The sequence below is a fragment of the Mastomys coucha genome, unplaced genomic scaffold (genome assembly GCF_008632895.1).
Source record: "Mastomys coucha isolate ucsf_1 unplaced genomic scaffold, UCSF_Mcou_1 pScaffold16, whole genome shotgun sequence".
NCBI lineage: Eukaryota > Metazoa > Chordata > Mammalia > Rodentia > Muridae > Mastomys > Mastomys coucha.
In genome coordinates this window covers 102,483,945-102,497,193 of record NW_022196898.1, presented here as the reverse complement: position 1 = coordinate 102,497,193, position 13,249 = coordinate 102,483,945, and the positions used below count along the sequence as shown (strand labels likewise).

Here is a 13,249-nt window from a genome sequence, read left to right as displayed (position 1 = left end):
CCCCCCAGCCCAAGAGCTCTGGGCCCAGGGAACTGAGGACTGCATGAATCTAAGTCCTAGTCCATCTAAGTTCTGGTTCTAGTCGGAGAGCAAGTCCCAGCATGAGTCCCCAAGTGCAAAGTGAAAAGCAGGCTTATATGGTATACAGAAAGCAGGGCAGATGACAAGAGTCAAGTAGGCAGGCGAAGGTCAATAGGATCAGAGAGCAAGACTAAAGTCATGTAGGCAAGTGACCACCACATCAAGGTTGGTAGGATCAGGTATCCAGGTGTGAAGCAGGCAGAAGAGCAGTGGTGCCCTCCCTGCTGGGGCTATTATGGTATTCCTATGCTAATTCTCTGGGTCTGCTTCAGGCAAGCACCAGGAAGTTCCAATCTAACAATTCCTGCTAATGCCTTTAAGTGAGGGAAGCCCTTCAATTACTCTCTGGTATGTAAAACAGTTCTTTCTTTTGTGGGACTGCCCTGAGAATCCGAACAGTTAAGGTTAACAGTAAGCAATGGTGCCTGACCTCTATCGCTAACTGAGGACATTCTGTTTGATAAGGCAGATTCCTTGAGAGAAATTCCAAGCTAAGGACAGCTTGGAATTAAATTAGGATAGGTTGGAAACGTTGTGCTGGCCAGGAAACAATACCCAATCTTAGCCATTTACGAATCATTTCTTGGGGTACCTTTATGCCTAATTATGAGGGCGTGTTGGAAAGACTGATCTGGAACACGTCTGAGTTAGGAGATAACAGCGACTGTCTGAATATCCAGGAGGCACAGAACTCCTTTTGGATCCTTAACACCTCTTACCCTTAATCAGGCTTTTACCACCAATATTAAGGATGTAACCGGAGTAGATGAGTGAGCATAGCATTCAACTATGTTGAATTTTAAGGGCCTATTTTGGTAGAAGAGCTGAGCTTTAGTGGATATCCTGGCTGTTGTTGGGTTTTCCTGATGGTGTCTGCATCTGGGGTTGGGATGGTTAAAGGTGGAGTTGCTGATTTCTAGATTGGTCTTTGTTGGATAGTTTTGTTCTTGGTTTCTGTTTTCCCTTTGGATGTCTCTGAGAGTGTGATTGATTGCTGTGTGTTGCTTCTTTTTATGGCCTGTTTCACTGGTGTGCTCACAGAGAATGTCTGCTGGTGTTGGAGGTTGGAATGAGTTGAGGAAGGAAAGGTTGGAGAAGAAAGCCTTGTGATCTACTGGGGGATCGAGTCAGAGGAGAAAGAGAGACGACAGCAGGTTTCTAGCTGCAGAGTTGGGAATAAGACTGAGGAGATTGGCCGTCAGGAGCAGTAAGACAGGTGTGGGTCTTCCCTTCAGCCTGCTTGGTGCCCTGTGAGGAGAGGCTCTTGGGTTATCAGAGGGGTGCTTCCTGGACTTGAGATACAGTGAGACAGAGAGATACAGACATACAGTGAGAATTGGGATGGTGGAGGTTAGGGGGGAATGTGCCATTGGATACACAGAAGATGTAGGTATGAGGGGGGTGGGAAGGCTACAGCTGACGTTGTGTTGCAATGTTAGGGACCAGGCTGTAGGATTGAGTCTAACAGAAGAGAAAAAGAAGAAGAGCAATGGGCAGCCTACCTCGTTTTCTGGCAGGCTGTCCTTTTTTTCCCTTTTAATTAAAGTAAGGCATATCCTTCCATTTCTGGGAACTAATGGTTTTGAAATGACCTACATTGATCCTTTCTTTGTAAGCTCTGCATAGATGGTCCCCTAAGTCTCATCAGCGCCACCAAGGCGCTCATTAGAAAGCCACCAGAAAGGTCTTCCCGCATAGCTTTTCACTCATAGTCTCTGGGAAATCTGTGCTCACATCACATTCTATGTGACACTTTCTGATAGCCTGGGGAACCCCTTTTATGCAGTGTTCTTATCTCCCCTACCAGGATGCACCACCTTCATCCTCATCGGCCCTGCTTTACACATGACTCCATTAGTTTGTGAACAGGTCATGTCGTGTTTGTTCCCAACTCAGAACTTTTACATTATGTACTATTCCTTCCTATCAGATTCTCATTAGAAATTGCTCTGTTGGCTAAAATCATTCAGACCTTAAGGTCTGATTCTGGTCACACAAAATCCAAGCTAAGTAATAATAGCTAGAGCTTTCCCCCATTTTTATTTACACAGTCTGCATCCATGGTTTTGGAGAACAGAAATCATTATTTACAAAAACTAAAGACAATAAAATGTAGAGCCTAGTTGTTTACTTCTGGAGAGCTGATATATAGATTTTCTCACAGAATTCATTATTCATGTACACAATTTTTTTTCTTTAAGAAATCTTTTAAGGAATGTCTTTAAGGTAGATTGTTCCCTTTGTGAAAACGTCTTGTGTTAGTAAATCTAGTATTGACTTCTCCATACTGCATTCTTGAAAACACTATTCAGTAGGCTTTTGTAAAGGGAAAACTTGACTAAGTGAGCTCTACTGTGGGTATTCTACATGGAACCTGGCATGTGCAAAGCCAGTCTAAATTTTAGGCATCTGTGATAGAAAACCTTTTGTACTTTACTGTTTTTATAGTTGGCCATTTTTACAGTGGGTTCAGTTGCATTTCATAGCGTTCTGGGCAAGATCTGTAAGGTTGACTGTTTTCCTCATTTACAAATTAGTTTCAGTAGACTATTTTCATAGTGAAGCATGCAATAGTGTCAAGGTTTAATTCTATTGAAAATCAATGACTTTCTCTGAAAAGCATTTAACATTTTTCATCTTTTGCTAGAATAATTCATTGCACAGATAAAAAAAAAAAAAAAAAAAAAAAAAAAAAAAAAAAAAACTCTGAATGCCAGTAGGTAGTAGTTTAAAACTGAGACATGTCTCTCAATGTTCTGACATTCCAGGACTGGTAACAAGGCTGAGGGAGCAGCTTACCAGCTTCTTCCACCTCAGAGCACTGGGCTGCAGCTGGCAACTGGGAGAGTAACAGCTCTCTGTGTTGTAAAGTGTAGACTTGGTAATGGCGTTGCCCTGGTGTTCCCAGTGAATATGCCACAAAATCATGTTGGAATGGAAGATGAATAAAGAAGTGTCCCAGGGTAGGCAGTCATTCCTAGTGGCAGAGTCATTGTGACAGAGGACTACAGGTAGCTGTGTATGCCCTGCTGTCTCTACCATAGAAACCTATGTTATTATCCTAGCTCTGTGTTACTGGGATTGCCAACCAAGTACCAAGCCCACTCACTGTGAGTGTCCCATTCTCTCAGATACAGTATGTGTCTTTCAGATACTTAACCATGTCCTGGCCATATATATTTACACCACTTCATATCTGGTCACTCAGAAGTTTCTCATGATTAATTCCTATAATTATTTGCTCAATTACCTCTTACAAGCAGAATCATAGTCACATGTCTATTGTATCCCTGCTACCCACTATAGTATATTAGGACACTCTCAGCAAGTTATTTGAATGAAAGAAGCACTAAATCCATATTATAATATATTATCTCCTTGAGTATAATCTATGTTATAAATTTTATCCAGTGGGTTTGGGAAGGGAGCTAGGATTTGTTGACTAAATCAAGACAAAAGTATCCATCCTTTTGTCTTTTTATGAAGGACATGATGCCATTGTTACACTCCTGAAGCACTATAAGAGACCCCAGGATGAGCTGCCATGTAACGAATATTCTCAGCCTGGAGGAGGTACCTCTTTGCTAATTTGTTTTCATTACTGCGCAATCTTGAGTTCAATGGTAAATGTGTGTTGCTGTTACTGTCCCTCTGGGATGAGTAAGGAGGATACAGCCAAGGGATGAGGCTCATTTCTGAAAGTTTATACTCGGGTGAGGCTACACAAAGAATGGCCACCACAATCCACCCTGATATAGATAATCAAGCTTTGTATTCCTTGGAGTGAATGGGCATGGGTTTGTACAAGGCACAGAAAGCCTAAGAAAGCAAAGAACAGTCATTTTCTATGTCAGTAACTTACTAAGACAAGGAAAGCGTACCCATAGCCAGATGCAAATTACAGCAGATATGTTTGCCAGAATTTTCTAGAACAGAATTAAGATATTTTTATGTAGATTACAGAAAAAAACCTGTGCACTCCAGCTTCCTTTGCAAAGGGAGACAGGAAACTTAAGCTGGTTTTTTGTCATCTGCTTTGTGTTTATCACACTGAACTTTAAGGAGAAAGAAATGATTGCTGCCATCAACTCTATTGTGTGATTTGATTTCTAGATGGCTCCTATGTGTCTGTTCCATCCCCCTTGGGGAAGATCAAAAGCATGACAAAAGGTGCGTATAAATGTCATTGTTTTATCGATGACGATGATTGTTGCCTAAATACAACAGACAGACATGTGTTTTGTTTTGTTGTGAGTGGTGGCTACCTCAGCACTGTAAGCAATGTGGTGGAGACCTTTCTTCTCAGAATTAGCCTTGCCCTAATACCACTTAGTCTACAGGGGATCACTGATGAATACTGAAGAAAGCTCAGACTCACAGAGGACTATTTACATATTTATATTTTGAACAAAATATAAATTATACATATTAATATTTTCAGAAATGGAGATTTATTTGCTTTAGAAAATATTCAAATTAATAAATTACTATTTTCTAAATTTCTCAAATAAGTGACCCTCAGTTACTTTCTTGAATGCATGCGACTGGTTATTGAAATTAATATCACTAGACCAGGAAAGTATTAAACACAAGTCCATGAAAAATTAATATTTAATCATTGGAATCTGTAGTTTTAAAAGTACTTTTCAGTGTGGAATATGTCCTTGGACTGCTTCCTGTTCTTAGCACTTCCTGCTCAATGGCTATCCCCTAAAGGCCCAGTTTACCAATAGATGTTTGACTTCCTTACTGACAGAGGCTGAAGGGATCAAGTTCATTTCTCAGGCAATGAGGCAACCCATATTGGAGGGTAGCTGTGTCTCTAGCCATGTTAACTGAAGATCAGATGACCAATAAGGTCAGCTCTGATCACAGAGATTGTGCTGATAAGCCAGAAGGGCCACCCTTCTAGTAATGCAGGCCCAGACCACATGTGCTAAGGCCTTAGGATCCCCAAGTGATCAGTTACAGTTGGGTTGAAGCAACTTTGGTTGAGCATGTCCATTATGTATTTATAGCCATGTGTGCACATCCTGTACTCAAAATAAAAAGACAATTATTGTTCCCAGAGAAGGCAGATGTTCTCCTCCTGAGGGCTGAATTACCCTCCCGTTTCCATCTGCAGCTCTCTGAAATTGAATTCCATGAGATTATCGGCTCAGGTAAGCAAAGAGACCAGAGCCCTGTTGCATTTTAACAATCTCAGACTTGCAATCAACTGTAAACATTTATCAACTTCTCTTAAATAACTTTAGGTTCTTTTGGGAAAGTCTATAAAGGGCGATGCAGAAATAAAATAGTGGCGATCAAACGGTAAGCAAGCAGATGAATCACATCGTCAGATGGGAAGAACAGGGGCCAGCCCCCTGAAAACTCCTGCTGACAAGAACGTGTCCTCACTCCTGTCCTAGATACCGAGCCAACACCTACTGCTCCAAGTCAGACGTGGATATGTTTTGCCGAGAGGTGTCCATCCTCTGCCAGCTCAATCACCCCTGCGTGGTTCAGTTTGTGGGCGCCTGCCTAGACGACCCCAGCCAGTTCGCCATTGTCACGCAATACATTTCAGGAGGCTCGCTGTTCTCCTTGCTTCATGAACAGAAGAGGTATGGGCTTGGGTCCACACTCACCTTGGACTCAGCAGGTGAATCACCTTTACCACATTCCTAGGGACTTCCCATCAGGGACCCTATTACCTTCTGACATGTCTAACGGCTAACAAGAATGGCATTTTAAACACAGCTGATGATTTATGACTAATTATTATATTTCCAGAAGTGATATACTTAAGTAGTATTTTTAAACAGTAAGTCAGGGGTAACAACTTTGAGGAATGTGAAGCCAGCTGAGGAATATAAATAGACTAACCTTAACACATCCACACGGTATTACACGGAAGCTCAGAAAACAGTAATCATCAAGGGTCGCAGCACTGATGAGAGAAAGATTTTAAAAAGAATGTTCTTGCCCACGTTGGACCTGAGTTCATGTTTTAGATCTCTGCAGTTAGTAACTATGGAGTGGTTTCATCAGTGGCTCCAGAAGATTCAATTTCAGTTATTATCACGGATTTTTGTATGACACAAATAAATTTAAAAATAAAGTAGTATATTTTTAAACAACACATCATATATCTGAATTGACATTTAGTTAGGCAACTCCCAAATATGGAAAGATGTGTTCCAGAACATTTAGCTCCATCTTCAATGAATAAAAATTTAGATGGAATTACACAGAATAAAAAACATGAGCTGTTTTCTTTTGAGGGACATGCAGAGTGTTGGCTTCAACCACTTTTTCTCCATCAGTCTCTTTTCTATTCTAGAATTCTTGACTTGCAGTCTAAATTAATCATTGCAGTAGACGTTGCCAAGGGCATGGAGTACCTGCACAGCCTGACCCAGCCAATCATACACCGTGACCTGAACAGGTACGAGGCTTTCCTAAAGGACAAACTTATAACTCTGCAGCTCACAAGGACACAGTGGGGACATGTCTTAGATTTATCTCAGGTCAGTTTTCTCTAAGTACGCTGTGGAAAGGGAACAGGTCACTGCCATTGTCTCATAGAGACGCAAAGCTGTGTAACTGCCTCTCAGGGACCCTGCCGTTGTCTCATAGAGACGCAAAGCTGTGTAACTGCCTCCCAGGGACCCTGTAAATCTATGGAAAATTCCAGAAAGAAAGTACTGTGTATAGAACGCTGCTCTTGATAATGTTTTCATCAAGGATAGACTATTGCTTGCAGAAGATGACTTCATGCTTTGCTGATATAACAAATAACCTCGGCTGCGAACCAGACAGAAACCCAGAACCTGTGGTTATCTGTAGTGCTCAGGACTTCATGATAGTTAACAAATATGCTACAGATTTACTTACCTAATACATTACATTTTCTACCATTATTTATTCAAATATCTCATCTGGTTTATAAAAAATACTTATTGTAAAAGAATACAGCATGTCGTGCTGTCAGTGCCTCTTGTGTCTTGTATCATCTGTGTCTCTTAGTTGCATCATCAGACCACATATATGGTCTACCAATCCCACCTAGATTTGTGCATGTGCATACACTGTGACAAAAGTCTCCTGAACACATTGGCAGCAAGTGCCTGCTCTTAGGGCAAGCATGTGACTGGGGTTCTCAGGCTAATGGTTAGATCAGCGTGTAACCTCAGTTACTATGTAGGATGTCCTCCTGTCTCATACAAAGCCAGCGATTAGACCGTCTTAGCTGACATGCTCTTTTGTGTTACCATTTTGATATTTATGTATATTCAGCCAAATCACAACAGGACACTCACCTAGTTTTCATGCAGAAGGTTTTCATGTTGAATAGAGCCTGAAACAAATATAGAATCAAAGTTTTCCACAGAGCTGGGACCCCATGGGATTTCAGTGTTTGCCTTAAACAGTGAAAACTATCTCTACGTCTTATACCAAGGGCAGTGTGCAAATTAGAGCAGTTTTATATGAATACTGAATGTAAGTGTGGAAAACTCATTTCCCACTGCTGAAAAGCGAGACTTAAGACCATTTTGATGGAAACCCAGTCTGCAGTACAGACAAGCAGTCACTGCTCTTCTTGACTGGGAATAAGAGTCATATAAGTCCCAGGGGCCATCTAGAAGGTTTAACTATTAAGGAATTACTTTATTCATTTAATCAACAACTACACGGGCATGCACTATGCTTACAGCCTGTTACATCTGGTGCATTTCCATGTGCAAAATGAAACTTCTACAAGCCCTGTTCTCCAACTTCCCAGGAGATTTCACATCATAACAGAGAAGAAAAATGCCTATCCAAATGTACTTTAAGTGAGTTAAATATACTTAACATCAAGTTCTATAAAAAAAAATAAGTAGTGAAATTTTCTATAAAATTCCAGAAAAAAAATGTTAAATCAGTCCAGAAGAGTTTAGAGACATCACCAAGGATAAACCAAGGATGAAGTCACTGATTCCTTCAGATGAATAAATTTGAAGGGACATCCCAAGGGTAGGAAGAGAGCTATTCATTAGAGATGAAAAAGTTAAACACACACATACACACACACACACACACTCACGTTTGTGAAGTCTGAGGCTGAAAACTTGGGAAGTACAAAGAAGTGGAAGCAGAAGAAATGAATCAGAACATGCTGGACAAGGAAGGGTAATTAGATGCTCTCCTATATGTAAGCAAGAAGGCGCCGTGGGCGCTGCATGTATGTCTGTGCTGCAGTTACGAGCCTGAAGTCATCTTATAGAAAGACCCACCTATGCCTGAGAGAGTCTCACTATGGACCTAGTCAAGAGCCTGATGAGACAGTGACTGCAGAACCCAGGCAGGAAGTTAATTAGAAACAGACGAGCAGCCGTGGGAAGTGCCACGGAAGACAAGGACTTGGCAAACAGGGGAGAGAGAACAATTTAAGTAAAGTTGGGAGACTCTAGTGTTGGAAGTAAATAATATGGGAAGTTACTTACAATCACTTAGTTTTGAACTAAAAGCCACACCTTCACTGTTATTAGCTCTTTTCTTTGCCTTTTCAAGACATTTAGGCCAATAAACATATTAGGGAAAAGATTTCAATGTCAAGCTATCTCAGAAAGAACTGGGGACATTGTGCATGAAGATAATTACTCTCCATTCTTGACACTTTCTATGGAGATGGAGCAGGAGGGATGGCTGCCAGTTTTCTCTAGTCATGTCTTCCTTCCCAGTACCCTTTCTATCATCTTGTTGATAAGTGTAAATTGTTACCATCAGTTACTCAGCCAGACCGGGAATATGAATACTGATTACATATGAAAATAAAACATTTAATGTATAAGAGAAACAAGCTTATTTTACCTGAGTATAATCAAACCAACATGCTTAAATTTTCCAAAACTGTTCAAATTTGATGAAGCAGCCATAGACACCTACCTAGATTTGCAAACATTTTCTGTTTATCTTTAACCTAGTAACAACCTTAAATTTTTCACTCACATTTCTCTACATAGGCATTGTACATGGCTCAAAGGCACATGCTTAATACACCATGGGGGAGTTACTACAATTTATTTGCATAAACAGTATGTCATAATGTACAGAAGAAACCGAGTCTCCAGTTTGGGTAGGACATGACTATAACAGTAACTTTTATTTAACTGAAGTAATTGTTGTCTCTAAGACTTGCTGCCCTGTCTGCTACCCTCGGCCTACTCCTGGAAGCTTCTAGTCTCCATATAATCTAGTCTAGGCATAGAATGTTTTCAGCCTCTGAGACTTACCCCTGAATATGCTTACCCTTTCTTGTTCATTCTGGTCCCTTCCTGGCTGGTCAATTCAGCTGTTCTGACTCAAAACTCCTCTTCAAGCTGAATGATTCAATCTGGTGTCTCTCAGCTTCTCCTGAATTGCTCTGCTTGGTCTCTAACTCTGGCAATGTATTCTAATCTTCTGGCTCCTTCTCATTTTCTGGCTCATTCTATCCTCACCTGAGTCCAGCTCATTCTCTCTCTGCAACCCTCACTGTGTACAACTGTCCCAGTAAAAACTGCCACCTCTCCCTGAATCCCTCTCTCTTCTCATAAAACTTAGGAGTATCCTAATCTTTAGTCAAATTTTTCTCTGATTCATCACTTTGTTTGCCACTCAATTAGACATCACTTTCAAACATGAGTGCTTCCTTCTACAAACTAACCTTACCTTCATTGTTTAAAGGTGTAAACAAGGATTAAAGGTGTAAACTAAGCCAGAGGGACTAAAGATGTGTGCTAAGTGCTGAGCCACACCACAACAAGAAACAGGGTTTTTGGTTTTGGTTTTGTTTTGTTTTGTTTTGTTTTCAGAAAATATCACAATCTTGGGATGTCACAGTATGGTCAAATATCCATGACTGAGGACCAAAATGGCTCAGAAGCAGCTTTTAAGAGAATTCAAGCAAGAAAAACTCACAATGCAGTGGAAAGCCTGCTGAGTATGCAAAGCTGTAAGGATAGGTCTGAATCTTTTCTAAGAACACACACTTTGCATTTCCTCAGTACTCAGAAAGTCTCCCTGGAGCAAGCAGAGAGAGTGCAGATTCCAGTTGCCTTTGGATTGATATAATTGTTGATTGCTTATGGTTTTATAACAATGGGTTTAACCCCACTGCTCCAGATACAACAGGGCTTCAGGGTTAGAGAGCCTGTTCTCTTTTCTCATTTCCTGAGATCAGAACCTTGTATCTATATGTGAAAATTGCTCAATCAAAGTAGTTTTAGAGAAGTTCTCGGGGCACTTGTAAGCTACTGTAGTAATAACAAAAACAAAAACAAACAAACAAAAAGGTAGAGTGGGGTAGTTTATACAATTATGGCTACTTCTGGGTAGTCTTGTGGAATTTCTGAATGCCTTTCATAAATTGTACAGTAGAGAGGCTATTGGAGATGTCTAATCAACCTGCAGAAAGGGGACACTTCTATATTGGGGATGTAGGTTTGTTAGTTCAGCAAAAGATAAAACAAACAACCTTTTTTTTCTCTAGGCAAGAAAGACTTTTCTGTGGTTTTTTTCTTATATATACCCTGAACATTAATTTCAGTGTTCAATGTATACTAAGGAGAAGGGTCACCTGCAGTGAATGGGAAGGTTCTGCTAAGAGGTGGCCATGTTTGCGCTGAGTCTGTAGTATTAATCATCTCTATTATGCAGAGAACAAACTGTGCAAGGAGATCAATCTAGAGTCAGCTTCTTGCCACAATCTTCTGACTGCATTTTAATGGAACATAAAGTCCTGTCAGAGACGGTGAGGGAAGGTTTGATGACAGTGATATTTGTCACAATTAACTTTAATTATCAACTGACACCACTTGAAATCAACTGGGAAGAATCTTAATGAGGGATTGTCTACATTCTTTGGCCTGTGGGTATATCTCTGGGGATTGTCTTAGTTAATTGATATGGGAAGATCCAGGCCACTATGGGTGGCCCATAGAGTTTAAATATTTTTAAACTATTCACAGTCTTATTCCGGAAGGCTCTAATTTCTTAAGGAATGACTTAGACCCAATTTACATATTTACTTCTCGAAGTTGGTACTTAAGGTCACAGTTACAGCTGATGGCTTTAAAACTTTGTACTTAAAATTAACCAGGTGTCTATTCTCTTAGACAAGCATATTTCTAAACTGTTGGAAAACTGTTACATCATTGAAAATGGATATTCTTCTCTCCTGATAAGTCTACTGTAACATTTTAGATCGGCATAGGAAATGAATAGTAGCATGTGCTTCACAGTGGCCATATGAATACATACATACATACATACATACACACATACATACAAACACACATACATACATACACACATACATACACACATAATACACACATACATACATACATACACACACATACATACATATATACACACATACATATATAAATACATACACATACATACATATACACATATATACATACATACACACACATACACACATACATACACATACACACATACATATACACATACACACATACTCAAACACATACATACACACATACACACACATATATACACATACACATACATACAAACATACATACATACATACATACACACACATACATACATACATACATACACACATACATACATACACACATACATACATACACATATACATACACACACATGCATACACACATTGTATACACTATCAAGTACTACATGAGTATGTACCTTTTTCTAAATACCTTATTTCCTTATATAGGAAGTAGATTATAAAAACACTGTTATGCTCAATATGGTGGTGAATGCATGTACTCTCAGGCCCTGGTAGATACTGTAGGATTAGAAATTAGAAATCTCGGTGATATAGTTTGTGGCTAGCTTTGGATGCATATTGAGACCCTGTCTCAAGTGAAGTACAATAAAACAAAACAAACCCTTCCTGTCATGTTCACCCAAGTATTTCTTTTTATAAAATAAAGCTAAGTAGTCTGTAGTATAATTCTGAGAAGGACTTTGCTAGAGTTTTGAGAGCCATCTCATTCCACTAAATATAAAAGAAAATAATTACAGATAATTTACAAACAGAAAACTTTTTGGTGATGAGTGACAGATAATTTAAAAAGACAAGCCTGATAAGGGCTAAATGGATTTTAATTTTGAAGGTGACATTTAAATAAATTAGTGAAGATTTTAGGAAATAAAGAAAAATGGAGAAAATTTTAATAGTTGTTTTTAACTTGACATGTGCACTTGCCTTTCAATTGAATACAAAATACCAAACTGCAATTAAAAACACAACAGTCAAACAAAGCAATTTATTACTTTTCTAATTGTCCATCAGTCATGGTCCCTGTTCACAGGGATGGAGTCTACATGACAGTTTATTACTACACATGGTGGTAATACAGGGATGAAGTCTACATGATGGTTTATTACTATACATGGTGGTAATACAGGGATGGAGTCTACATGATGGTTTATTACTACACATGGTGGTAATACAGGGATGGAGTCTACATGATGGTTTATTACTACACATGGTGGTAATACAGAAGGATCTTAGCAATCAATGGTCAATACTGTCCTGAGAACTCTAATGCCCACATGCAGGCCAAACACATGATTAAGCTGAAGTGTCTCTGAAGCCCCAGAAACCTGTGGACACTTGTGAAATCATAAGCTCTGATTTTATGTCTGTCTAGTTTAAATCCATTATCACAAGAGAAGCTCTAAGATTTCCTTTTTTAAAAAAAAAAATTTAAAAATTTTCGGTTATTTTATTTATTTACATTTCAAATGTTATCCCTCCTGGCTTCCCCTCCATAAATTCCCTATCCCATGCCCCCTCCCCCTTTGCCTCTGTGAGGGTGTTCCCCCACCCACCCACTCCTGCCTCACCATCCTAGTATTCCCCTATGCTGGGGCATCGAGCCTACACAGAACCAAGGGCCTCCCCTCCCATTGGTGCCAGATAAGGCAATCCTCTGCTTCATATGCAGCCATGGATCCCTCCATGTGTACTCTTTGGTTGGTGGTTTGGACCCTGGGAGCTCTAGGGGTGAGGGGGTCTGGTTGGATGATATTGTTGTTCTTCCTATGGAGTTGCAAATCCCTTCAGCTCCTTCAGTCCTTCCCCTAACTCCTCCATTAGGGTTTCCATGCTCAGTCCAATGGTTGGCTGCAAGCATCAAAATCTGTA

General features: G+C 39.9%; 1 protein-coding gene across 1 annotated transcript in view; it reads left to right on the top strand.

Annotated features, from left to right (window-relative positions):
- The window catches only part of Tnni3k (TNNI3 interacting kinase), a 274,985-nt gene that overhangs the window by 102,414 nt on the left and 159,322 nt on the right, over nt 1-13,249 (top strand). Inside the window, exons 12-17 of the mRNA XM_031375950.1 lie at nt 3,568-3,654; nt 4,195-4,251; nt 5,151-5,243; nt 5,337-5,394; nt 5,493-5,687; nt 6,407-6,511. Coding sequence (XP_031231810.1) covers nt 3,568-3,654; nt 4,195-4,251; nt 5,151-5,243; nt 5,337-5,394; nt 5,493-5,687; nt 6,407-6,511 — 595 coding nt within the window. The remainder of the gene's footprint in view (nt 1-3,567; nt 3,655-4,194; nt 4,252-5,150; nt 5,244-5,336; nt 5,395-5,492; nt 5,688-6,406; nt 6,512-13,249) is intronic.